Source organism: Acomys russatus, chromosome 17 (assembly GCF_903995435.1).
Source record: "Acomys russatus chromosome 17, mAcoRus1.1, whole genome shotgun sequence".
In the NCBI taxonomy this organism is placed as follows: domain Eukaryota; kingdom Metazoa; phylum Chordata; class Mammalia; order Rodentia; family Muridae; genus Acomys; species Acomys russatus.
The window spans coordinates 48,661,482-48,687,531 of record NC_067153.1 but is presented as its reverse complement, the minus strand read 5'-3'; the positions used below and the strand labels follow the sequence as shown (position 1 = coordinate 48,687,531).

At 49.8% G+C, this 26,050-nt stretch overlaps 1 protein-coding gene across 1 annotated transcript in view; it reads left to right on the top strand.

The window, feature by feature from the left end:
- Positions 1-210: 210 nt before the first annotated feature.
- Positions 211-26,050, top strand: part of Cerk (ceramide kinase) — a gene marked incomplete at its 5' end in the record, with an annotated part of 40,413 nt that continues 14,573 nt past the window's right edge. Inside the window, 4 exons of the mRNA XM_051159372.1 lie at positions 211-415; positions 18,465-18,578; positions 19,327-19,449; positions 24,683-24,808. Of these exons, the coding sequence (XP_051015329.1) occupies positions 211-415; positions 18,465-18,578; positions 19,327-19,449; positions 24,683-24,808 (568 nt within the window). The remainder of the gene's footprint in view (positions 416-18,464; positions 18,579-19,326; positions 19,450-24,682; positions 24,809-26,050) is intronic.

Genomic DNA, 26,050 nt, shown 5'->3' with positions numbered 1-26,050 from the left:
TCCCGGTCTTTCCTAGGTCCTTTCTGCTCCCCAACGTAGGCTCTCTCGATCCTTTGCTCCTTCTCTGTCCCCAAGTCCAGATTCTCCTGCCCTAACCCTGGTCGCCTCCTCCCGGGTCCCGGCCGCCCTCCCTGCGTACCGGGTGACGCAGCGCCGCCTCCCTCTCCCGCCTCTCCGCGCCACCGCCGGACCGACTGCAGGGGCCGCTAACGGTCCCGCGCCCCTCGGCGTCCGCGCGCCCCGCGCCCGGCGGACGAGGCCGCGCCGGCCGCGCTGGGCGCGATGGGGGCGGCGGAACCTCTGCAGTCGGTGCTCTGGGTGAAACAGCAACGCTGTGCGGTCAGCCTGGAGCCCGCTCGGGCTCTGCTACGCTGGTGGCGGAGTCCGGAACCCGGGCCCTGCGCGCCCGATGCCGGTGAGTGTGGCCCTATGGGGCTGGTGTGGCCGGCGCTGCATACACCCCGGGCCTGAGTAGCCCAAGAGCTCTGGGCAGGCTCGGGTGGGGCGGGCCCGGCAGGGAGGGGACCCCGGGAACAGAAGAGGCGGCCCTGGCACCCGAGGCGCGGGGACTGCGAGGCTCAGAGCTCTTGTGCCGGGTGGTCTGAGTTCTTCGCGACCGCTGCCGGGGAACAGTCCCAGAGCTGGGGGCCCGGGACACTCCCGGAACTGGGATGACAAAGCCTCTGGAGGTGCTGTAGGGGGGAGGGGAAGGGCAAGCGTCCGCAGCCCCTAGCGCATCCGCGGGACCCCAGGGGAGATCTGTTGCTGGTGTAGTCGTCAGGATGCGCTAGCACACCTAGACAGGACAGTTTTCTTGTCATCTCCTTCCTCCAATACAGTGAACCCAAGTATAGACACATGCTTCTTTTGGGGAGAAGCCTAGAGGCGCCTGGCAGGAACTTCCTGTGATTAGGCTCTTGAGCGAGGCTTTGACTCTCTGTTGGGGTGTGCACCCTGCTTTCAACCACCGCCGTGGCTGAGATGGTTCAAGGACACTGGAGCCACTTTCCCAGGCCTTTGTTGTAGCTCTGTCTGATAGCCTAGGGATTGGCAGAGATTTATAAAGATGTCATTCAGTCTTTCCTAAAAGAAGGATTACAGAAGGTTGTGTGTGGGCACCAGGGGTTGGGGCACCCAGGGCTGGCCTTGCGGATGCATTCAGTTCCATTTATCCCTCGCTTTTTCTTTTTTTCTTTCCTTACGCTTTCCCTATGGGGCTCAGATCAGCCTCAAACTGTGATTACAGATGTTATGTCACGCGTGCCACCAAGCCTAACTTTAGTTTATTTTCTCTCTCCCTCTTTCTTTGCCTGGGGATGATGGAATCCAGGGCCTAGAGCTTGCTAAACACAGGGTCTAGGACCAAACAAATATCCCCTGCAGGCTTCTCTTGAATGCCTGCTGGGGCTGTGCCCTGGGACCCCAGGATCAACACATGTCAAGTCTCCGATGCAATGGGGGCCTTTCCACTTGAGAAGACACAGAGGGACACGGGGGGGGGGGGGGATAGGTGTGTCTGATGGACTTGGATCCCAAGAAGAGCCTCTGAGTATGGGCATCTCTCTTGAGCCATAAAGGGATGGGGTCCCTGGCCAGTACCTGGTGGGCTGAGCAGGCCTCACTTCCACAGAGGCATTTGCCCAGTGAAACTTGGAGAGATGAGGGAGACTGATAAAGACAAGAAGAACCTTGAGGCATGGGTGTATCGGGGTCACGGTTGATGGGGGACAGCTGGAGGATAGGGTGTCTATTTAAGGGTCTGGGACTCCTTCGGCCTGGCAGGCTGAATTGGGCTGTGGTCTTTATTGTGGGTGTAAAGGGGGCCCCTGGAAGGAGGTGTCAGGCTTCATTCTTTACAAAGGCCTGATGATCCCTTCAGGAAGGATGAAGAGAAAAGAAGGACCAAGTAGAAGAGAGGCAGTTGGTCCAGTCTAGGTGGGGATGGTGCATGTAGGCAAGGTTGGGTGTAGTGGCAGGACTGTCATCTCAAGGAGGCTCTCATCTCCATGGGAATAAAAACAAAAACAAAAGCAACAAACAATTTGGCAAACTGTGGCTTAGAAGGCGGGTGGGGGGAGCCATCCTGCTGTGTTTGCCACCCAGAAAGAATTAGGCCTACTTTCCACTAAGGTGAGATTGAAGTCTGTGGAGTCAGGAGGGCAGGCTATGAGAGGCTTGTGGCACATGCAGTTCATCAGGAGAAGCATGGATTTCCCCATTAAAACTTGTGGGAGCAGTGGAAGTCAGGACTCCCTGGTGGGCAGTCTGAGTTCCGGTTGTCATTCATTCATTCATTCACTCATTCACTCATTCATTCATTTGACCCAGAATGGTTTTCTGGTGTCCTGTGGGTAGTCAGGGCTGAAAGTACCCTGACACTGTGCTGCGAGGTTCTGAAGACTGAGCTGAAGATAGGTAGGGCTAAGGTGGCCTGAGACTCGTGACCAACCTGGTTTCTGGCTTGGGATAAAAGCAGCATTGTCTTGAGAGTGCCTTTCTGTGGCTCTGTGCTGAAGTCTCCCTGTGTACTCCTGGCACCTCCTCCTGGGGCCACATCTCTCTTGTTCTCTGACTTTACTACTTACTGTTCTGCCTAGGCCTGAGTGGGTTGAATTTCAGGTAAGCCTCTAGGGCCTAGAGTCTAGGCTTACGATAAGAATGCTGTTTACGCCGGGTGACTCAGTATGTGTGAGCTGCAGGCCTCTGCTCTGTGTCCTACACACCAGATGGACCCTCTACTGACCCAGCTAGGGCCTGAGGCCGAATAAACGCAGTTCCAGGAGATAGCACCGGTCTCGGTTTTGGTCAGGGAGGCTGTGAAGACGTGGACAAGACCCGCCCCCGCCCACTTCATGGGATGTGGGGTAGGACATCATTCCTTGATCACTGTCCTCGTTGGCACAGTTGGTCAGCTGTTATTATGGTTTCCGGTGCCCACATTCTAGGTTTGGTTTGCTGGCAGTGTCTGTCTGCCTTTACTCGGCTTGTTGTTGCTGGCAGGCGGCTTGCACAGCTGGCCGGCTCTGTGGGTATTGCATCACCCTTGTGAAGTGTGCAGTCATTTTTGTGTAGGCTCATCTATAGCCACTTGGGTAGCAGCCCGACAGACCCGTCCTCTCTAGGGTTGCGTGTGAGGGACCAGTTGGTAGGGCTGCCTCAGAAAGTACCCTGCTTGCTTCCCCTTTCCCTGGTGTTCTCTGGCTCCATGTGAATTAAAAAACAAAACAAAACAAAAAATCAAGTTGGCAAACAGTGGCTTAGGAGGGGGAGGGGGAACCGAGATGCCCCCCCATCCCCCTTAAATAATTAGGCCTACTTTAGAATAAGGCGAGCTTGAAGTCTGTGGAGTCAGAAGGGCAGGCTATGAGCACTTCACGGCACATTTAATTCAGTTAGCCAGTGGCACTTCCAACTTGCCACTCCCCAGGTGTGTCTGGACACACCTCAATTGCCTGGGCTGGGAACCCTGGGCAGAAGGTTGTGCAAAAACAGATTGTAGGACATGTGAGAGACTAGCAGTCCTGGAACTCCAGGGCAGCCCTTAGGGACACTGTGCAACCAGCTGGGTTGCACAGCTCCTCCTTCATTTTCACCCGCTGTAGCCATGAGAACTGGCATACAAGAGCTGCTTTTTCCCTAGGTGCCTGGAGCATGGCAAGATCAGGCTCTAAACCCGGGCACATACCCTTTCTGAGACAAGTGTCACACGCTGTATGCCAAGTACCCAGCAACAGAGATTAGGACTCAATCCTAGGAGGGGGGAGATCAGTTTAGGAGGAAGCTGAGCCAGCAAGTGCTTCTCCAGGCCACAGCCTGAGCGGAAGTGGAGCAGACTAAAAACAGGAAATGAGAGGTGTGGGGGACGTTGCTTCTCTAAGTGGGTCACTAGTTGAACTTGAGACAGTCTGGACCGTCTGGGCTTCTCCCCCAGGCTGCAGTACGGTGCGCTATCAATTCTGCATTTGTTCTTCCAGTGTATGGGCTGTGTGTCTGAGTATGTTGGAAGCTCAAGGATGACACTGCAGCCACCGCCTAGGCCCCACCTTTGTAGGGAGAACCTCCTTTGTCTTCTACCAACCCCCACTTGGGTGCCCCAAAGCTGGCAGATGAGCTTACATGCAAGCCACTGAGGTCTTTGCCTATATCCTCATCGCTCCCCACCATGAGCCAAGAACAAGCGAGCTTACAAAAATAAATCATGGGACTAAGGGTATATAGCTCAGCTGTAGAGGTGCTTACCTCGAACACACCAGGCCCTAGGATGGGTCACCAGCATCCTGTTGGGGAAAAAAAAAAGTGCTGGTTTAATAAAATCCTGAAAGTAGGGGCTGGAGAGGTGGTTCAGTGGTTAAGAGCATGCCCTGCTCTTGCAGAGGACCTGAGTTTGATTCCCAGTACCCACATGCGGCAGCTGCTAACCACCTGTAGCTATAGCACTAGAAAGGTTCAATGCTTCTAGCTTCAGGGGGCGCCTGTACTCACCTGCACACACTCTCACACACAGAGCCATAATTTTAAATTTTAAAAAAAGTCTAGAAAGCAGAAAGAATTACTTTAGTATCATACATACTTAATGCTTGGTGTTTCTGTGTATGCAAATGTGGGGGTGGGGGGAGCAGGGGGAGAAGCTATAGCTTGTTGCTGTAAAATGTTGTTGGTTTTGTTTTGTTTTAAAGAGCAGCTTCACTGAGATCTGATTCGGCTGCGATAAAATCCTCATATTTTAAGGGCACAGTTCGATGTGTTTTTGATAACTCTGCACCTGTGTAAGCATTGCCAAGGCAGGGTACAGGAGTCACAGGCCAGAACCTCCCCCCACCTCCCGTCCCCTCCCTGCAATGCTGGGGCAGTGCTCTCTGCCCAGCTGTCTCCAAGGGATGGGTTTCACTCTGCAGGTGCCTCACAGAAACACAGCCACACAGCCAAACTACCCACAGCTCCAGCTCTCTTTACTGGCTTTAAACACCGTGTAGCTGTGGTGTGTGGTGTGTGTGTGTGTGTGTGTGTGTGTGTGTATGTGTGTGTGTGTGTGTGTACAGGCATGTACCCGCACACACACATAATTTATACATTGGTGCACTCTTGGACTTGTTCCCATCTTTGACTGTGTGAGTAAGAATTCTGGGATCCTTTGGGGACATCTGCTTTCCTCTCCCTTGGGTGCAGCTTTAAAGGAGAAAGCTGGATCAAGCTAGATTACAGAAAAGGACTGTTTCAAGATCTGCATTTGATTTGTTGTGGTTTCTTGTGTGTGAAAAACCCTTACTACCCTTTGGTTGTTGCTGTTTTGAGATCGAGTCTTATGCTACAGCCCAGCCTGGTCTATGTAGCCCAGGTTGGCCTCACAATTGAAGCAATCCACCTACTTTAGCCTCCCATATGGTAGAAGTATAGGCATGGATCCTACTGGACTCTCTGACACCTTTGTAAATGATTAGTGAGAAGAAGTTTGTTAAAGTCACAGTCAGGGGGATTATAGATGTTTATATAAAAGCAAATTTCTACAAGAAACTTGAGAAGCTGTGGATGAGGGAAAGGCCTTCCTAGCCTACGAGGAAACAAGAAAGGCTAAACTGTATGACTACATGAAAATTGTAAAACATCAGTAAGATGCCTGGCAGTGGTGGTGCACACCTTTAATCCCAGCATTCAGGAGGCCAGCCTGGTCTACAGGACCAGCCAGGGCTATGCAGAGAAATCCTGTGCATGAGCACACACACACACAAATACAATGGCAAAAAAAAAAAAAAAAAAAAAAAACAAGAAACAAACAAACAAACAAACCAAATACAATGGCAAAGCTTACAAAGTTAAAAACTTTTAAGCATCTGTGAAAACTAAAGCTAGGTCTCATGGCACATGTGTCTAATCCCAGGACTTTGGAGATAAGGGGTCACCACCAGGGCTATCTTGAACTATAGAGTGAGTCCCTATTTCAAAACAAAACAAAATTGGTAGGACAGTAGAGCCAGCCACGGAAATGGACTTGAGAGATGGAGACAGGAGGAAATGAATTCAAAGCCAGCCTGGGTTACACAGCAAGACCTTGTCTCCAAAACACTGAGAGACATAGACATGTCATCTGAGCAATGGCAGTAAGTAGAAGGATAGATAATAGTTGGCTAGGTGACTGGTAGATAAATTATTGATACATAAGTGGATGGTAGAAAGATAAATAAATGGTAGACCACTGGTAGACATATCAATAAAAAGATGACTGATAGATAATCGATTAATTGCTGATAAATAGGTAAATGATAGATTATTGATAGGTAGGTAGATGACAAGTAAATAGAAGATAAACAGATGATTGAGGGTGGAGGCTAAGCACCTGCGTGGATGCCACAGTGATGCTGTCCACAGCCTGTGGACTGGGAGGTTGAACTGAAGAGTGTCCCAATGGAGGTGCTGCAGGTATCTCAGGAACCCATGGGGTGGGGGGGTGGGGCATGCAGTGGAAGGACTGGAGCCGGAACTGCTCTGCTGATTTTGGAAAGCAATCTCAATATCTTGAAAATATGAAAATAGTTCTCTTTGACTTAACATCTCTCTCTCTCTCTCTCTCTCTCTCTCTCTCTCTCTCTCTCTCTCTCTCTCTCTCTCTCTCTCTCTCCTTTCTTGACACTGAAGGTGAATCCTAGGGCCTCACGCATGCTAAGTGTCCGCTCTACTAACAAACTCCACTCCACACCCTGAATTCCATCTTTGATCATGTATCCTAAGAAAATGAAACATCAAGTTTGTAGGGCGCTCCTTACTTTTGGAGATACGGTGTCTGTGTTTGCTGAGACCTTGCCAATATTTTTACTGTACGTTCCCCAACCTGCCCGCATTCTTGGCGTCCCCTCCCCTTTCTCTCTGGCAACTCATTAACGCGAACCCCTTAGTTCTGATGCTTCTCCTTGGCAGCTGCCACCTGACCAGATGTGTCCTTGAGATGTTAGCTTGAGGCCCTCATATTGGTCCTTTTCTCCCATTTTCAGCCCTTGTAGGGCCTAAAGGACATGGCTGGGCCATTTCTCAGTGGACCCCCCATTGATCGTGACCATGGAATCAACTCCAGTACTGCTGGTACAGGCCCTGTGGTGTGGAAACACCTGGCATGTGGAGCCAGTTCTCATCACAGGGAGCAAGCATGTTATGTTAGGACAGCATGACTGTGTCTACCCATCTGGGAACTTGAGGAAAGCTGCCAGAGCTCTGACACTCCTGCCGGCTTAACCTTTTACAGGGACTCCAGGCATTGTGTGGCCTCCACGCTGCCAGCCGAGGGAAAGAGCTGTCTCTGCTTTCACTTAAGAGCTGGTTCTCACCGTCAAAGTGGAGACAGCCAATGTCTCACACAACACAGGGGACCATGAGCTGGCCGCTCTTGTAGGTGGGCTCTCCTGCATGTCGGCTTTCCCCTGGCTTCACTCCCCTCTATTCTCCCTGAACCCAGTTCTAGTCTTTTGGCCACAGACTGCTTCAGACAGCTGCTGCCTACAAGCTCACTGACTTCCTGCCTCTGACCTTGGCCCTGGATTCTTTACGTTCACTGTGTCCTCCCTTCTGGGACACTCCTGTGGTGGGTGGGAAACTTTAGGGGAAAAATTCACCCAGTTCAGCCCTGCTGGCTTGTCAGAGCTGTGGGTGTGTGACATCCCTCTCTGTAAACACAGCTGCCCACATTCCAAGGGGGCACGTCCTGCACCTTCTTCCATTATTCAACCCTGACCTTAGCCCCGGACCCCACATCTGCTTCCCAGCTCAGCTGAGCCACTGGTGATGCCCTGGGTCCCTGGCATGTCTCTAACCAAGGTGGTTTTCCTTCTATTTTCCCATGTCAGCCTGAGTCTCACTCCCGACATTCAGGACTCAAAATGTGCTTTGCCCTTCAGGGCCCTTCTCCTCTGCCAGGCATTTCTTTTTGTGATGTCTCTTGCAGTGCTCTTATCTCCCTCTTATCCTTGCCAGAGTCCTCTTCCATCTGCCTCCTCACTCTTCAAGGACTCCCCCTCCCCCCACCCCCTGAGTGGATGCTTACAGGACAGGGTGTGAAGGACAGCTCACTATCCTCAGGCAGCAGTAGGGGCAGACTTCAGGCCCTCTGTCAGGAGGGCTTCGGCTCCTGGCTCAGGACCCCCAGTACTCTCCCACCAGGATCGGAACTTGCAGCAGCATCACACTGGTGGGATTACAGAGGTCATCGCGAGTGAGAAGCAGGAGAGGGAGGAGGGGGCTTCCGGTGATTTCTTGCTGGGGGATGGCCACCCACCTTTTCTTCCCTCTGAAGGAATGTGGGATGGAAGCCAGGGTCAGCCCCCCCCCCCCCCCCCGTGTGAGGAGGCTGACTGGTATGTGCAAAACCCCTGCAATGCCCCGCCTTGAAAGGGCACTTGTGTAAAGTGCTGCCTTTGAGGTATCAACCTAACAGGGCAGTGCAGACTTCCCTTTATGAGGTCAGAAGCAACAGAAATGATCAATTTACAGAAAGCCGACAGCGCAAACATTTCCTCTGAGTATCTGCGCGGGAAATAAACGGCAATCATGTCAACCTACATCAAAAACAATCTCCTTCCAGATCAGTCCAGTGACCGGGAGACCTTTGGGTTGCAGGCTTCACAGTCTCCTGGGCATCCAGGCAGCAGCTTCTGCTGCTGTTTCAGTGGCTCTTGAGAGATGACCAGTCTCTGCGGTCCTTAAATAGTCATAAAGGTGTGATCATTCTGACTGGGTTTCATGCTTAACTTTTGGCAATCTAAAATAGGCCAGCTAGTGGGCAAGGTGATCCCTGCCTATAATCCCAGCTCACTGAGACTAAAAGGCCTGAAAAGTGCCAGGCCACCTGGGCCAGCTGCTAGATAGACCCTGTCTCAAACAAAAAATAAAGTGTGTCCCTTAAGGCAAGCATTGTCTAAAAGGGACTAACAGAGGCTTCTTTGGCTCCATAGGCCATCCAGTTACTTAGCCCTGTGTTTTGAGTGTATAAGCCGCCACAGACACTATGTCAACCAAGGGTTATGGCTGTGTGCCAATAAAGCTGTATTTACAAAGGCAGCCAGCCGCCTGAATTGAGGCCGTGTTTGTAGCCTGCCAGTCCCTCCCTGCTCTTAGTAATTTTTTAGCAAAGAGGGACTAATAGTGTGTTGTCTTGTCAAAGCAGTGAATCCAGGTGACTAAAAACAGCTTAACTTAAAACAAACAAAACAAACAAACAACAACAGCAACAACAACAACAACAAAAGCCTGAAGGCTGACAAATTGTTGCTTCTTTTTGGGGAACATGCTTACTTGGGGCTCCCTCCCAGTTTTGGCAGGTATCTGCAAGGGGAAACCCATAAGGCCAGGGTGGACTCGGCCACTCTGAGAAACTTCATCTTCTTCAGCAGTAAAGCCTCAGCCCCCTGTGGCTTGGATTCACACATCTCCTGCAGGGCCAGTTCTGTTCATAGAAACCTGAATCAACTGAAGTTCACAATCAAGGCAAGGGTCTGCCCTGGTGTGCTGCAGTGCTGCAAGAATTTTCATCCTGAGGGGGCACTAGGCAATGTCACCCCTCTCTCCATAAGGTCCTAATGATAAACCAAAGTCCACGATACCGAAATTCACCCCAGAGAACCAATGAGTTTAGTAGGCTTACTTAGAAAGCATAGATGACAAATCCAGGACAAGCACGGCTATACAGAGAAACCCTGTCTCAAAAAACAACAAACAAACAAACAAAAACAAAAAAGCATAGGTGAGAAGATATAGGCAGGAGTGTGGGTGACCCCTCTCCCCCTCCGAAAGTAGCCACCCTGGAAGGTTTGCACCTGCCATGGCTCCTTCCTCTTTGCCTTCCCCAGCCTTACACATTTTAGCCCCTCCCTAGAATCACCCCATCTCACCCCCACCAGTTGCAATTAAGGCAAACTTGTATACAGTTGATTCAAGTTTCTATGAACAGAACTGGCCCTGTAGGAGATGTGTGAATCCAAGCCACAGGGGGCCTGAGGCTTCACTGCCGAAGAAGTTGCAGTTTCTCAGAGTGGCCGAGTCCACCCTGCCCTTATGGGTTTCCCCTTGCAGATACCTGCCACAGAGCTCCAGTGACCCTCCCCAACCCCTCCTTCCCTGAGGAAATGCCAATAGTCCTCTGGCCTTCATGGATGGGTCCTTGCCAGCAGGCACAGACGATCTCACAGCGGTGCCTGTTTTGCTTGGAGGACAGCTCTGTATAGCCCAGGGGCTCCTAAGAAGGTAGATGTTGGAAGTATATTTTGGAGTCTACTGGTTAGAGAGATGGTTTTGAGAGACTAGAAGTTAAGCAAGACTCCCTGTTGGACCAACAGATAGGGAGAGAGGCCATGGCTGTGTAATAAAGTTGACGCTATCCAAGATGGCCAGCTTCTTCCTCGCCCTCATGACTTGAGACCAAAGTCTAGCAGCTTAAAACAAAGTGCTTTGTAAGCCTTTGTTTCCCACCAGAAGGTCACTGCTTACAGACTGGCTCCAACAAGTTCAAGGCCTGTTTAGGGCATGCTACATGATAGTTCCAAGCTAATCAATCAGCCTTGTTTTCCTCAAACTGACCAGCTCATAAATAGGGGAGGAAAACCCTTCAGTGGCTTTAAAAGCTCAGTCCTCCAGAAAAGACTTTCCACTTTCCTGCTTTTCTGCTTGCAGACGGTGTTTCTTTGTGTGTATGTGTCTGCTGCATGTGTGTGCTTCCTCGCTCCCCTAAAACACTGTTCTTCAACTGCTGATTCTGTCTATGGTGCCTGAGATGTCTCTGCTGCTGGACACTACACTTCAGAATTTTTTCCAACTTTTTTTTTGGGGGGGGGGGTTCGAGACAGGGTCTCTCTGTGTAGCCTTGGCTGTCCTGGACTCGCTTTGTAGACCAGGCTGGCCTCGAACTCACAGTGATTCGCCTGCCTCTGCCTCCCGAGTGCTGGGATTAAAGGCGTGCAATACCACGCCCGGCACCAACTTTTAATTCTTTAAGTAGCAGAGAAAACAAGCCTGATCAAGACCCCCTAGACTGTGTCAGTTTTGGTGTATGTTTTGAGGGCTCCCAGAAAGAATGTACCCTGCCACCTTTAAAGGAGTGCCCTTGAAGCTTGAAGGCAGTGTTGAGTTCTGTACACTGTCTGCTTTTCCAGACCAGTGTTCTGTCTGTTGTTGAGGTGCTCCGTACAGTGGAATTCATTTATTTCTCCCACTAGTTTTACCCATTTCCACATTACATATTCTGCAGCTGTTTTTGCCGCATGAATAGAGGCTTGCTGCATCTGGTCTCTTTTGTTGTTGTTTGTTTTTCAAAACAGGGTTTCTCTGTGTAGCTTTGGCTCTCCTGGACCCGATTTGTAGACGAGGCTTGCCTTGAACTCACAGTGATCCACCTGCCTCTGCTTCCCTGAGGACATATCTTGTCTTTATAAAATGGAGCCCTCATCTCTGGAGCCTTCCTTTGGCTTGAGGTCTATGTGTTATTAGTATGTCCACCCCTGCTTTCTTTTATGAATGGTTATCATCACCGAGGTCCTAGCTTGAAGTCTGCACTGCATTCCTCAGTACAGCTGGCTCGGTTGGAATAGCAGGCTTAGCCTTTTCAGTCGGGTGTGGCGGTTCTTGGTCAAGGCTGTGTTCTGAGAGGCCACCCCTGCCCTGGCCTGTGGCTGCAGGAGCTGGCTTGTGTTGACACTCTTGTCTGTGCACACTGGTGTTTCCGACTGTGGTTTCTTCCATTCCAGATCAGAGCTCTGTGGTGCAAAAGGAAACCGTTGGGTCCTTCTCCTGCCCCAAACCCCAGGTAGCTGCTTTGTCCCTCTTCTCCTCTGAGGCTTCTCATGTGGGTTTCATATCTAACATCCAAGAACAAAGAACAAGGAAAGGCACATCTAGTCCGTCCCGGGAGTCGAAGGTGTCTGTGTTTTCAGAATAGATTGTTCCTACTGACCCATTTTCTGGGCTCTGCCTTTCTTCGTTGCTCCACATTCTGTCAACCGAGCACAGCTTGTAGTTTTAAGCTTCAGACACAAAGCTTTTCGGCTCTGGATTTGGCTCTCCCCCAAGAGCTTCCATCTGTGCACTTAATCAAAGGCTTCAGGCATGCCGCAGCAGGTGTGAAGCACACAGCCACCTCAGAGCTTCCATTTGGTGACTCCCCGTGTCTGGATCCCTTTGTTGTCAGCGTCCTTGTTGATGCAAAGGGCACAGTTTGCATCAGGGTGGAAGAGCCCAGCACGAAGGGACCAGACAGATTGGCCGCTCTCATTACTCAGAGAATCATGACCTACGTGGCATTTCTGCAATCCCAGGGGCCTGTGTGCAGAGTTTTAATAGCGGCCAAGTGTTCACATGGCAAATGCTGCGGCGTGGCCTGTTGCCAGGGAAATGTGTCAGGCAATGAGGCGTGTTCCTCATCCAGCACTTTTGGGCACCCTTGTTGCTCAGGTTCCTGTACAAACTGGGTACATACAGGCTACGGTGCTTGGAGCCACTTCGTACCTATTTTCCATGGGGAATATAGCCTCAGACTTTGGGTGACATATGAATGTTGCTAGTGCCACTGGGGGTGCTGCTGTCTTGTCTCAACCCTCGTTTACCCTGTCTCAACCCTCGTTCACCCTGTCACACCAGACCTCAAGGTTTTGGAGAGCCACAGGCAGCAGCTGTGCCTTGATGATAAACTTTTTATCCCAATTGCGCAGGCTGGGATTACAAGTGTGTGTCGTTGTGTCCAGTTTGTTGTCCTGATATTTATCCCCTGGGTTTCCCAGGTGGCTGTGGGAGGCCCGACTGAGTAGCATATTTCCATTATCTTAACCCTTGTCTGATATGTGTGGGCTTACATGTGTATGCACCTGTATCACTGGGGAACCGTGCCTCCCTTGAGGCATGTGGGAAACGGGTGGGCATCCAAGAGCATCGGACATCACAGTCAAGTGTCAGCAGACACTGATTTCCTGTCAGCGAGCTGTGGTCACAACTCGGGCACACAAATAGAGCAGAACCAATAGTTCGAGAATCTGGTGTCCCTATGACCCACGAGACCATGCAGTGACGGCAAATACTGCAGCAGGCTGTGGAGAAGGTTCTGGCAAACTCAACCCGATGCCAGGAACCAGTAGGCCAGCCTCACCTGCCAAGGGCAGCTGATTTTTCTGGAATGTGATGGCTTTTCGTTGCAGGATGAGCTGCATACTCACATGAGTCACCCTGGAGTGCGCAGAAGGTCAGGAGAATTTGTTGTCAGCATAGTGTTCAGAGGTTTAAGCCAAATTCACTTACAGATTTTCAGTGCACATTTGGGAAGGATTATTGAACTGAAACAGTGTTAAATTTATGACAATGTCCTATTTAAACGTTGAGTATTGTTTTTAATATGGGTTTTGTTGTTGTTGTTGTTTGTTTGTTGTTTTTCCTGAAACAAAGGTCTCTCTGTGTAGCCCTGCCTGTCCTGGAACTCACTCTGTAGGGCAGGCTGGCCTTGAGGAGATAGTGACTTTTAAATGCTTTTGTCCTCATGTCATCTAAAGGAGTTGACACTCAGGAGTGGACCTCATTGCTTTGACTAGGCCCTCTGGCCAAGTACATAGAATGATTTGGAAATCATTGCTGGTCATAAGGAGTCCAAAGCTGTGCCCAGGATTGGCCAGGCCCTGGTGTGACAGGCTGATGGGGACACATCCAGAGTTGCAAACGGAATAGGCAAGGATGCTTAGGAGTATTTGCCTTATCTGGCTGGCACTGGGGTTAGGGTGAAATGGCCCTGTAACCAGAACAGATTGGGGCACCATTTTTATGTTCTCAGGACTGCTGCACCATAAACAGGGCCTCTTATCAGAATGGTGGGGGCACCCAGAGCAGCGTGTGTGTCCCTGGGTCAGGTGTATGACTAGTACAGTAAGTAGCAGGCTAGGTGGGCACTGTGGTACCTGGGAGGGGACTTTTTTTCCCCGAGACAGGGTTTCTCTGTGTAGCCTTGGCTATCCTGGACTCACTTTGTAGACCAGGCTGGCCTCGAACTCACAGTGATCTGCCTGCCTTTGCCTCCCAAGTGCCAGGATTAAAGGTGTGTACCACCACCACCTGGCAGGGAGGGGACTTGTTAATGAGGGTTTGGGTTGTGGACCACAGCATCTGTCATCCAATCTGTCTTGGACACTCACTGCTCCTGCTCTAAGGCTGGCCCTTACTTAGTTTGACTGTGGGGTCCTGAAAAGGTTAATAACCTTCTTAATGATCCTGGACATTTGGCTCTCTGTCAAAGTCAGCCATTGTTTTATAAAGGGAAGGGGACCTGTCTACTGACTATCAGCCACCGCTTTTCTGTGATCAGGAATGGGTGGGACCCACAAAAACCTTGGAGTCGTACCCACCACACAGCACAGAAGCTGCCTGGCAAGCTCTGAGTGGACAGCGGGGTGTGTGTATGAGAGAGAGTATGTTGGCAACTGTGGGCATATCCCAGCTGCTGCCACAGCACAGGGCATAGCAAGACAGGACACTATCCTTGGACCAGATGAGCTATGTCTAGTCCTGGCTTTCTCATTTCTTTACCTCCATAGCAAAAAAAAAAAAAAAAAAAAAAAATCTCTGTGGGACAACCTGCTGCCAGTGTCACCATCTCACAGGCCAGGGGCCAGCCTGGTCTAGGAAAACTACACTTCTAATGTCTGGTCTCTGTGGACCTTCCAACCTTGCTGACAGCATATGAAGACACATACCAGAGAAATATCAGCATTCTATCTGAACATAAAGGGCCCAGAATTCCCGCCCCTCAGCTAGTTATTTGCTAATATTCCCCACCTGTTCTCAGTTGCAGTGGGATGCCATCAAGCGTCCACATGGCCATCCTGGTGTGTGAACATCTGTCCATATGGTCTAGACTGCATAGCGGAGCACATGTTGGAGGGGCACTCTGCCCCAAGAGGACCAGCTGCTGGCTCCTCCCTCAGTGCCTCTGTGCTCCCTCTTCACTCAGTTGTCCTCATTGACCTTTGTGGCTGACAGTGTCAGCTTGCTGTGACATGACATTTGGTGTAGCGGTTGCCTTGTCTGCTCTAGAGGGATACAGGCCAGTAGGGAGCATGTCCCCAGCGATATGCAGTTTTCTGATAGGAAGTCATGTGTTATCAAGCTGTCCTTTTGTGTTTGACAGAGCCTCGCTCCTTACTTTCCTTTAGCTCTGCCCAATCCCTAGCAGAGTGATGCTATTTCCTTAGGCCCCACGTGACGTTCCCATCTCCGAGTCCTTCTCTCCCTGCATCCATGACTCCTTGTCCTTCACTGCTTCTTGGCCTGTCCTCTTTTTATCCTAGCTCTCTCAGAACCTCCTGAGCCACGAGCCTGGCCACGAGACCGACCATGAGACCTCCCCAGCCCCTCCCTGCTGGGCCTGAGTCCTGCCTGACAGCTCATGTGACTTACTCTAGTTCTTTATTTTCCGCCTCCCGGTCTACCCCTGGGTTATGCTCATGAGTTATCTGGGCAATGCTGTTTCTAGAGCTTTGTTCCCACCAGTATCACATGAGCTACGTACAGCGTGGCTTGTGTGCCGCAGCAGCTGTGGAATGTATGTGGGCTGTGTGGCTTGGTGGTGTCCCTGGTGCAGTATGGCCTTTGGGGTCTGGCCAGCAGAACATGTGACACATTAGGACACTGCTCTTTTCTTTTTTCTTTTTTCTTTTTTTTTTTTTTTGCCTCTCTGAGTCTCCCCCTGAATGTAGAAGGAGCATGATTGATGGGCACTCTTTGAAATGAGTTGTAAAATAAAATGAAATGAAAGAAATGAGTTGTCCAACCAGGCGTGGTGGTGCACACCTTTAATCCCAGCACTCACGAGGCAGAGGCAGGCGGATTGCTGTGAGTTGGAGGCCAGCCTGGTCTACAGAGCTAGTCCAGGACAGCCAATGCTAACACAGAGAGACTCTGTCTCAAAAAAAAAAAAAAAAAAAAAAAAAAATCCAACCCAAAAAACAAGAAATGAGTTGTTCAGTGATCACTGGTGCATTTTAGTTATTTTGTGATGCAACATGTAACTGTTGCCTCTCTCTCAGTTTTCTGAATATTGGAAGCTTCTCTTACTTCACTATTATGCTTAGCAGTTGTGACTTCTGTCACCTGTTTCTTATGGACAGTCACAGTTGTGAAGTAGAGGCCTCAGGAGTCCTAGACTCAAAGTATAGGTTGCTTTGTCAAAGGGTCGCTGCCTCCTGACTGTTCTGTCCTTCATGTGTTGTGAGCCTGGTAGGCGGTCCATAACAACACAGAGATGCCTCTATCATCTCCTGGTGTTGCAGGAAGTTCAGAGGTCAGGTGGACTCAGCATCACAAGCACTGCAGGATTTGGAGGGAGCTCCATGAGGGCTGGGTCTACACCCCCAGAAATGGGGAAGATGGGTAAGCTAAGGAAGAAGGGAAGGGCCATGTCAGAGAACCGGTTGCTGGTGGCAAAGCTACTTGCTGTGTAGGCTGCCAGATGTCTGTCCTGTGCAGCACTCAGCTGTGTGTGTGAGATGAGAAGCTTCGTGTGTGTGTGTGTGTGTGTGTGTGTGTGTGTGTGTGTGTGTTTATGAGGGAGGAGGAGAATCAAAAGCAGCTAAGAACTAAACTTTGGAGACACAATGGTGAAAAACTAGGAGTCCCAGGAGGCCCCAGATCCAGGTGAGCACAGAAGGCTCTGCACAGCATTGGACTTGATTCTGCTCAGTTCAGTTCCTCCCGTTTGTTTGTGTGTGTGTGTGTGTGTGTGTGTGTGTGTGTGTGTGTGTGCGCGCGCGCGCGCGCGCGTGTGCACGCGCGTGTGTGCACCTCTGGAGCTTCTGGTGACCTGACTACAATCCTTCCATGGCTCAGACTGCACCTCCCCAGGTTCTGATGACCCAATTTCCAAGTCAATAACCTGAAAACCCAACACAAAAGGATCAGGGACACCACACAGCACGGTTTGCTAGTTTAGCCATTGGCAGGGATGCAGACTTTTAGCTGGACTGCAGGGTTTGGAGCCAGCTTAGGAAGCTAGCAGGTAGCAACGTTCATCTGTACAAAAACACACCGTGATTCATAAAGAAGCATTCGGAGTCCGGCCTGTACTCAAAGAGGGCTTTATTGTATAATCTTGTCTGCCCTCTTGGCCACGTTGCCTCAGCCCACGGCTCCGGTCAGACCTGTTATTTCCCACAGCTGTGTGCCCAGCCTAGAACTTCCTTTTGATCCAAGCCAAGTAATTGTGGCATGCTTCAAGCAAGTATGGGCCAATTCTGCCTCTCTCTGGGCTCCTGGGTTAGAGAAACTGTTGAAACTGTTTGGCACCAGGCATGATGGGGCACACTCACAATCCCAGCAGTCGGTAAACCAAAGCAGGAGGATTGAGAGAGTCCATGGCTAACCTGGGCTACACAGTGAGACCTTACTTATCTCAGAACAACTGCATCAAACCGAGAGATTACCTAGAGCCACCATCTTCTAGGCCAGTGGTTCTCAACCTTCCTCATGCCTCGACCCCTTAATACAATTCATGTCCTGGCCACCCCTCTAACCATAAAATTTTTTTGTTTGTTTTTTTTTTTTTTTGGTTTTTCGAGACAGGGTTTCTCTGTGTAGCCTTGGCCATCCTGGACTCACTTTGTAGACCAGGCTGGCCTCGAACTCACAGCGATCCGCCTGCCTCTGCCTCCCGAGTGCTGGGATTAAAGGCGTGCGCCACCACGCCCGGCCATAAAATTATTTTTGTTGCTGTTCCATAACTGTAATTTCTCTACTGTTATGAGTTGTAATGTAAATATTATATTAATGTAAATGTAATGATACACAGCTGATCTGATATGTGACCCAAGGGGTGGCAACCCAGAAGTTGAGAACAGCTGCTCCGGGCCCATCCATTTTGTCCCATATTTCCTGCATCCAATCAGAACCCAGACTCTCCAGAACCCTTCTTCACAGATACTTGGTGGCCCTGGCATTCTGTATTATGTGTCTCCCATGCCACTTGGACTTCTGAGCCACTTTCAGCCTTAGAACAGAGAAGGTATCCAGAGCACTATGTCGCGTGTAGTTGCTGACTCAGAGAAATCAGTGCTTGTGGCTTAAGTGGCTGAGCAGACCCTGTGGAGAGCCATAGCCTGAGTCTATCCTTTGATGACACCAACCGCTTCTGGGTCCTTAACTCTGAGTGGCATGATCTCTAACGTGCCTTCCTTTCTGGTTTTTTGTTCTGTTTTGTTTGAAGAAAGAATTACATTTTACTTATGGGAGGGGGCGCATGCCATGGGGTGCTCGTGGAAGCCAGAGCACAACTTGTAGAAGCTGGTTTTCCCCTTCCACCCTGCAGATCCCAGGGATCCCACGCAGGTCGTCAAGCCTGGCACCTGATATTTTTACCTGCCAACCTAACTCGCTGGTCCCAGCCTTCCTTTCTGTGTGGGGTGTCTAATGAGAGGAGCACTGAGTGGCGGAGTTGGGGGGGCTCGAACCTAAGCGTGGTGTTGTTGCAGATGCCTTCTCCGTGCCAGTGTCCGAGATCATCGCTGTCGAGGAAACAGACGTCCATGAGAAACAGTCCTCCAGTGGCCGGTGGCAGAAAATGGAAAATCCGTTCGCATTCACAGGTGAGGGAGCCTCAGCGTTTGGCAGGGCCTCCTTTAGCTCCATGTAGACTACAGAGAAGGGTACTTACCGAGTCAGTGATTGGCTCATCTTTATGGTCTCTTTCTAATAGAAATTATTCAACATGTACTTTTGGGGCTGGGGAAATGCCTCAGAGTGTAAAGTGCTCGCAACCTGTTGCTAAAATTCCCCCAACGTCTCAAGGACAAACGCAGGCAAGGGAGCACGGAAGTTCACGCTGGAGAACCGGTTCTTTTACTGGGCTTCCTCAAAGAGCCTAGTTGAGGTGTGGGTGCCCCTCCCCTAGTAGGCTGTGCCTGGAAAGCCTCACCCAGTAGGGGATGAGGGTTTCCCAATCCTTTATCCTATGAACTGAGCCCGAGCTTTAGTCGTCCCTCCCCGCCCTCCACCCGCCGTCCCCGCCTATAATTTTAGCCCCGCCCTCTGGCCACCTGCAACAGTGCCAGGTGGTAGACTAGAGCACCGAAGACTTCCTTGCCCTCATCTGAGCTTCTACAAAGGGGGTTAAACCGTATTCCAGCCGCTTGGGGGTGATCTTTTGCAAGGGAGCACAACTGAACTCCCTAAGATGGTTGTTTGGCCATCCCAGCCCTCCTGCAGTGTGATGAGAGTTGGAGACAGGAGGCGCCAATGAGGCTCTGGCTAGCACGGCTAGCATGGCTAGCACGGCCCCTGAGATCTCATTTCCTTAGCTGCATACCCCGCTAACCCGTGTTGGTTTCTGTGCAGTGCACTGTGTGAAGCGAGCACGACATCACCGCTGGAAGTGGGCACAGGTGACTTTCTGGAGTGCCGACGAGCAACTGTGTCACCTGTGGCTGCAGACCCTTCGTGAGCTGCTGGAGAGCCTGAGTACGTGGGCGAGCTTTCGGATTTGTTGCCAGGCAGCACAGCTGTGGTGGCACGCGGGACTCAGTGACCTGACCCAGGTGGACGTGATGGATCCCTTTGATTTGTTTTATGTTTCCTACTTAGAGGGTCACAGTGGAATAGTAGCGGTGTGTACACTCCGCAGCTGCGGTACTGACCCAGCGCCAGGTTCTGAGCACAGCAGTGAGACTGGGGCCCCAGAGCCTCAGTTTCTTTCTATAAGAGGGGTGAACCTTCCAGATGCAAATAAGGATTGGACAGGATGTGGGGGAACAACCTCCTGGGAGTGTGGCCTCTGAAATGCAGCAAAGCCCACTGCCTGGTTTAATGTGTGCTGAGGGACTGTTGCTCTGTCCCCTTGAACATGGCCGCCTGTTCTTTTGGCACCAGTAACATGAGTCACGCTATAACTTTATGTATAAAGGTGACAACTATTCTATAGGCTTCGACTACAGGTGAAACATGGCACAGGTTAGCTTTTTTATTATTTTTAATTTTTATTCTTTGACCCTTTGGAGGGTTACATTGTTTTTGTTTTTGGTTTGGTTTTGGGGATTTTGTTTTGTTTTGGTTTTTTTGGAGGGGGGGTTGAAACAGAGTCCTGGAGCTCACACTGTACACCAGGCTGTCCTTGCACTCACAGAGATCCACCTGCCTCTGCCTCCTGAGTCCTGGAATCAAAGGTGTGTGCCACTACTGCCAGGCTGGTATATTACTTTTTAAAAGTAAACTGTAGGGTCGTTGAGATGGCTCAGTGGGTAAAGACAGGCAAATGCCACCAACACAGAGGATCTGAGTTCAACCCCCAGGACCGATGGTGGTGGAAGGAGAGAATCAAATCCTTCAAGATGTGCTCTGAGTGCCACACGTTCCACTTGTGCACCTAAGTGTGTGAGCGCATGCGCACGTGTGCAATCACAGGCACACAGACACACTAAGCAAACAAAACAAAGACATTAAAAGTGAATTATAGGAGACCAGCATGGTGGCACCAGCCTTGTGATCTCAGCTCTTGGGAGGGAGGCAGGGGCGTTTTCAAGTTCTGGGCTGGACTGGGCTGCATTAGAGAGGCAGTCACTCTCCACCAAGCTCAATTGCTTCAGAGCCCATATGCCAGAAAGGGGAGGGGGGAGGGGTTGTTCATTCTTGTGGCTGCTCAGCACCTGTAGCCTGACGTCACAGTCACTCCCTGCTGAGACTCATCTGCGTGGCTCGCTCTGGGCCCCACCGTCCCTGCCTGTGCCACTGTGTGCCTGTGGCATTTCTCTAGGGTGTGCTGAGCACCGACTGGACTGTGGACACTGCCAGATAATCTCCGAGGGCCCCTCTTCACATACCCGCCGTGGAGCCCCTCTCTTTGGCTCCCGATCCTATCCTTTGAAGTTTAGCCTACGTGGCAGGGATCAGTTGCTTTATATTATGGCGTTAATCTACATGTCTCTGATGCTTGAGGCATGCATTGATACCTTGTCACAGGCTGGTTGTGTATTCTCTGGTGAGAGTCCTCACTATGTAGTTCAAGATAGCTTCAAACTCATGATCCTCCTGCCTCAGCCTCTTAAGTGTGGGGACTATTGGAATGAAGCACTATATGTGGCCCACATTTCCCTTGCTTGCTTGCGTGTAGACATGTAATAGAAGACCATGATTCTCCTTGTCAGGCCTGCTTATTGGTTCCACCTCCTTTTCGTTCCTTCCCACAAATGCTGCCCAGGCTGGGACTCCAGTGCACCATGACCGCAACACTAGGGTCTCCGTCCTGACTTTGGGGTGCACCATAAGGAATGCAAGAAGTCTGTTAGCTTCATTACATTAATGGAATTCTCGTTGTTTATTTGTTTGGTTTGGTTTTTGTTGGTCACAGATGTTGGATATAAGGACTGTTCCCACTTGGATCTTGTTGTTGTTAAGGCTGTGCTTGCTAGAGCAGCCAGCTTGCCCGTGACCTTTGCTCCCTTTCTGTATCACTGTGTCTGACTTCCTGAAACCTCACTTAGGAGTTTCTGCTCTAGGTTCAGGGTGAAATAGGCTTGTGACTTCCTTTCTGGGACATCCTTGTCCGGTTTTGCCTTGGAGGTCACAGTGACTTTGTATGAATCAATCAGAAATGTTTCTTTTCCTGTCCTTTAGAAAAGGTCACACAGGAAGACTGTTTTTTCTCTCTTTTCTTTCTTCTTCTTTTTTCTTTTCTTTTTCTTTCTTTTTTTTTTTTTTTTTTTTTTTTTTGTTTCTTTAAGATTTATTTATTATTATGTATACAATGGTCTGTCTGCATGTACACCTGCAGGCCAGCAGAGGGCATCAGATCACATTATAGATGGTTGTGAGCCACCATGTGGTTGCTGGGAATTGAACTCAGGACCTCTGGAAGAGCAGTCAGTGCTCTTAACCTCTGAGCCATCTCTCCAGCCCCTTGTTGTTGTTTTAAGACAGGGCTTTCCTGTGTGTCTCTGGCTGTCCAGGAACTCACTATGTAGACCAGACTGGTCTCACAGAGATCTGCCTTCCTCTGCCTCCCTGAGCCCTAGATTTAAAAGCCTGTGCCACCACTCCTGGATAAGACTGGTTTTCTTAAATAGTTTAAGGGAATTCAGTGGGGAGACTCTTTAGGCCTGGGAATTTTTAGTAAGAAGGCATTTGTGTGTGTGTGTGTGTGTGTGTGTGTGTGTGTGTGTGTGTGTGTGTGTGTGTGTGTGTGTGTGTGTAGGCCAGATGCTGACTTCAGATCAGGGATCTTCCTTTCCTCCTCTCCACCTTATTTTTTGAGACTGGGTCCCTCACCCAACCTGGAGCTCAATAATTTGGCCAGAATGGCTAGCCAGCAGCCCCAGAGATGCTCCTGTCTCTGTCTTAACAACTCTGGGACTTCACCTGTCTTTTTTGCTGTTTTGAGTTTTTGGGTTTGTTTTGTTTTTTTGGTGTGTGTGTGTGTGTGTGTGTGTGTGTGTGTGTGTGTGTGTGTGTGTAGGCCAGATGCTGACTTCAGATCAGGGGTCTTCCTCTCCTCCTTTCCACCTTATTTTTTGAGACTGGGTCCCTCACCCAACCTGGAGCTCAATAATTTGGCCAGAATGGCTAGCCAGCAAGCCCCAGAGATGCTCCTGTCTCTGTCTTAACAACTCTGGGACTTCACCTGTCTTTTTTGCTGTTTTGGGTTTTTGGGTTTGTTTTGTTTTTCGGTGTGTGTGTGTGTGAGTTGGTTTTTAGTTTTGTTTTTGTTTTTTGTTTTGGTTTTTCGAGACAAGGTTTCCCTGTGTAGCCTTAGCTGTCCTAGGCGCGCTTTGTAGACCAGGTTGGCCTCAAACTCACAGGGATTCACCTGCCTCTGCCTCCCGAGTGCTGGGATTAAAGGCGTGCACCCCCACGCCCGGCTATATTTTGGTTTTTTGAGACAGCGTTTCTCTGTGTAGTCCTGGCACTTGCTTTTTACACCAGGTTTAAGCTGGTCTCAAACTCACAGTGATCTGCCTGCCTCTGCCTCCCCAGTTCTGAGTTTAAAGTGTGTGCCACGATGCCTGACTTGGTTTTGGGGTTTTTTCTTTTTGTATTTTTTGTTTGGGTTGGTTGGTTTGGTTTGGTTTTGGTTTTGAGACAGTGTCTCTCTACTTAGCCCTGGCTGGCCTGGAACTCACAGAGATCTGCCTGCCTCTGCCTCCCAATTGCTGGCATTAAAGGCATGTGCCACTTTTGTCCAGCATTTACCTGGATTTTCTGTGGGTATAAAGGACCAGAACTCAGGTTCTTGTGTATGCACAGCAAACACTCTACTGAGTCATCTCCTTGGCCCTGTACCGGGGTTTTCTGATACAACTAGAAATGACAAAATATGAAAAGAACATAGTCTCAGTTTCTTCATTGTGTACTTGTTTGCTTTTACTTATTTATGTAGCCAAGGTTGGCCTTGAGCTCCTGATCTTCCTTCCTCTAGCTCCTACGTATTGAAATTATAGATGTGTACCACCATGCCTGGCAAATTTTGAAATTCCCCCAAGGCCTGCCTGCCTACCTGCCTCTTTCTTTCTTCCCTCCCTTTTCTCTTTTCTTTCTTTTTCCCCCTCCCCACCTCGCTCAATCTTTTTATCTCTCTTTGTAAGGCCTGCTTCATGCTCCACAAGCCCTCTGTTTAATGCTTCATTCCTAACAATCTATATTTCAATTTTCTCTAGTTAGAAGAGCATCCTCCTGATTGGTTTTTTGACTGGAGCCTAGTGTAAATGGAGTCACGTGAGTGAGCCATTTTGTATACATCCTGGATGAATACAGGATACATCCATGGTTATTTTTGACATCTATCTACTTGGTGGTACCCTACCTATGGGTATGCACCCCACAGTTAGCAGTTAGCAACTAACACACTTTCTGGATATGCGCCCCACAATTAGCTACTCACCGACCTTCTAGGTATGTACCCCATGGCTAGCCACTCACCTACCTTCTAGGTATGTACCCCATGGCTAGCCACTCACCTACCTTCTAGGCATGTACCCCATGGCTAGCCACACACCCAGCCTCTGGCTACGTGCCCCATGGCTAGAGATGAGTCACTCACTTTCTCCTTGGGTCTGTGCTCCATAGTTAGCTGTTAGCCACTTACCCACCCCCATTGGTATGGGGCATCCCCTCTCTGGCTAATGTAAATAGCACAGAAAGGAACACCATGTCCAAGTTTGGGTGTAGACATTCATCTTGGGTTTCCTTAGGCATCTTCCTTCTTGTTACTGTGATTTAGTGGACCCAAGTGGCTATGTACTTAAATGGACCAAAATAGATGTATTGGAAGGAGTTTCATAGGAAAACGGGGTGTCCTAGGAAACCCAGGCCCTGGCGGGGACTTAGGGAAGAACAGTGGAAGCCAGGCCTAGGTACTGTGGGAGCCTCTCTCGCCGTTGTCCATGCAGTCAACTCATTCTGTCTCTGTGTCTGTCTTCCTCTCCTTGTACTCCTTGCTGAATTCCTGTCTTGCTCTTTTCTCAAAAGCCTCGCCCTTCCCATGGGCAGAAGAAGCTACAGGCATCTGTGCTCACACCTCACAAGGCTTGGCTAGGACAGCAACCTTCCCGATGCCCCACACATGTGCAAAACCTGGCCCTCATGTCTCCTTTGATGACCAAGAATTCCTTGTCAAAACTCGTCTGCTCTTTCCAGGCAGTGCACTAGTTGAGTTTGAACTTATTTCACCCATTGTGACTGACCGGGTGTGGTGGTTGTTTTGCAGCTTCAAGACCAAAGCACTTGCTGGTATTTATCAACCCTTTCGGAGGGAAAGGCCAAGGCAAGCGCATCTATGAAAAAAAAGTGGCTCCTCTCTTCACCTTGGCTTCCATCACCACCGAAATCATCAGTAAGTGTATTGGGCACGGGGGCAAGTATGCAGGGCCCAACTTGAGAGGGACTCTCATGCCACCACCGGAAGAGGCTTTATGTTAGAGCAATGGCTCTCAACCTTCCTAGGGCTGCAACCCTTTACTACAGTTCCTCATGCAGTGGTGACCCCCTCAACCATAAAAATATTTTTGTTGCTACTTCATAACTACAATTTTGCTACTGTTATGAATCATAATATCTGATGTGCAGGACATCTGATATTAGACACCCATGGGAATTGCAACCCACAGGTTGAGAACCACTGTCCTTGATGGTCATTTCAAACTTAGGCAAAGGTTTAATCTACTCAGTTGGAAGAATGCAAAAGAAATAATGTAACCAATATACTTTGCCTATAAAGTACTCATGGGGACACTGAGGAGATCAGAAAGAACAGAGTTCTCAGGCAGGAAGTCCTTGCAGGAAAAGATACAAGCAGTGGACGTCTCAGAATGTCACAGCATAGGTCATTGTACAAAACATGACTTAACCCCATGTCACCCCAGTTTGTCGTCAATGCAATGCTGGTTTCAGAGGGGGAGCCAGACATGGTCCACTGCTCCTGCAGGCCTTCAGGGGCTTACTATACAGTATTAGTACCCGCTTAGTGCAGCTGGGCATGGCTGTGACCCCAGCACTGGGAAGGCTGAAGCAGGAGGTTTGGGTGCTGGAGGCCAGCCTGGCTACATAGTTAACAAAACTCTGCATCCAAGAAGAAAAAAAAAAAAAAAAAAAAAAAAGCTACTTAGCTACCCCTGGCAGCTTCATGACAACAGGGAACTGGCAACATTGCAGATGTCCCCAACAGGAGATATGAACATGAAATTGTGGCGACTCCAAAGGAACAGTATATGGGAGCTTTATTAAAGGGGCCTTATAGATTGTGATGTGGGAGACTGCAGACACAGAATTGTGTGAGCAGTAAATTTCATTTTTGACTTTGCTTTTTCACATTGGACACAAGGATTGTGTACTAATCTTATTTATCGCCTTCTTACATTCTGGTGTATTCTAAAAAAAGAAATAAAACAAAGTAACTTACAGATTAAGGAATAAGTGTAATAGGAGCTGTACTTAATTGCTGTCAAAGACGTTATTTGTTAGGGCTGGAGAGATGATTCAGTGGCTAAGAGCACTCGCTGCTCTTGCAGAGGACCAGAGTTCGATTCCCAGCACCCACACGGCAGCCCGGAACCACCTGTAACACTTGTCTCAGGGG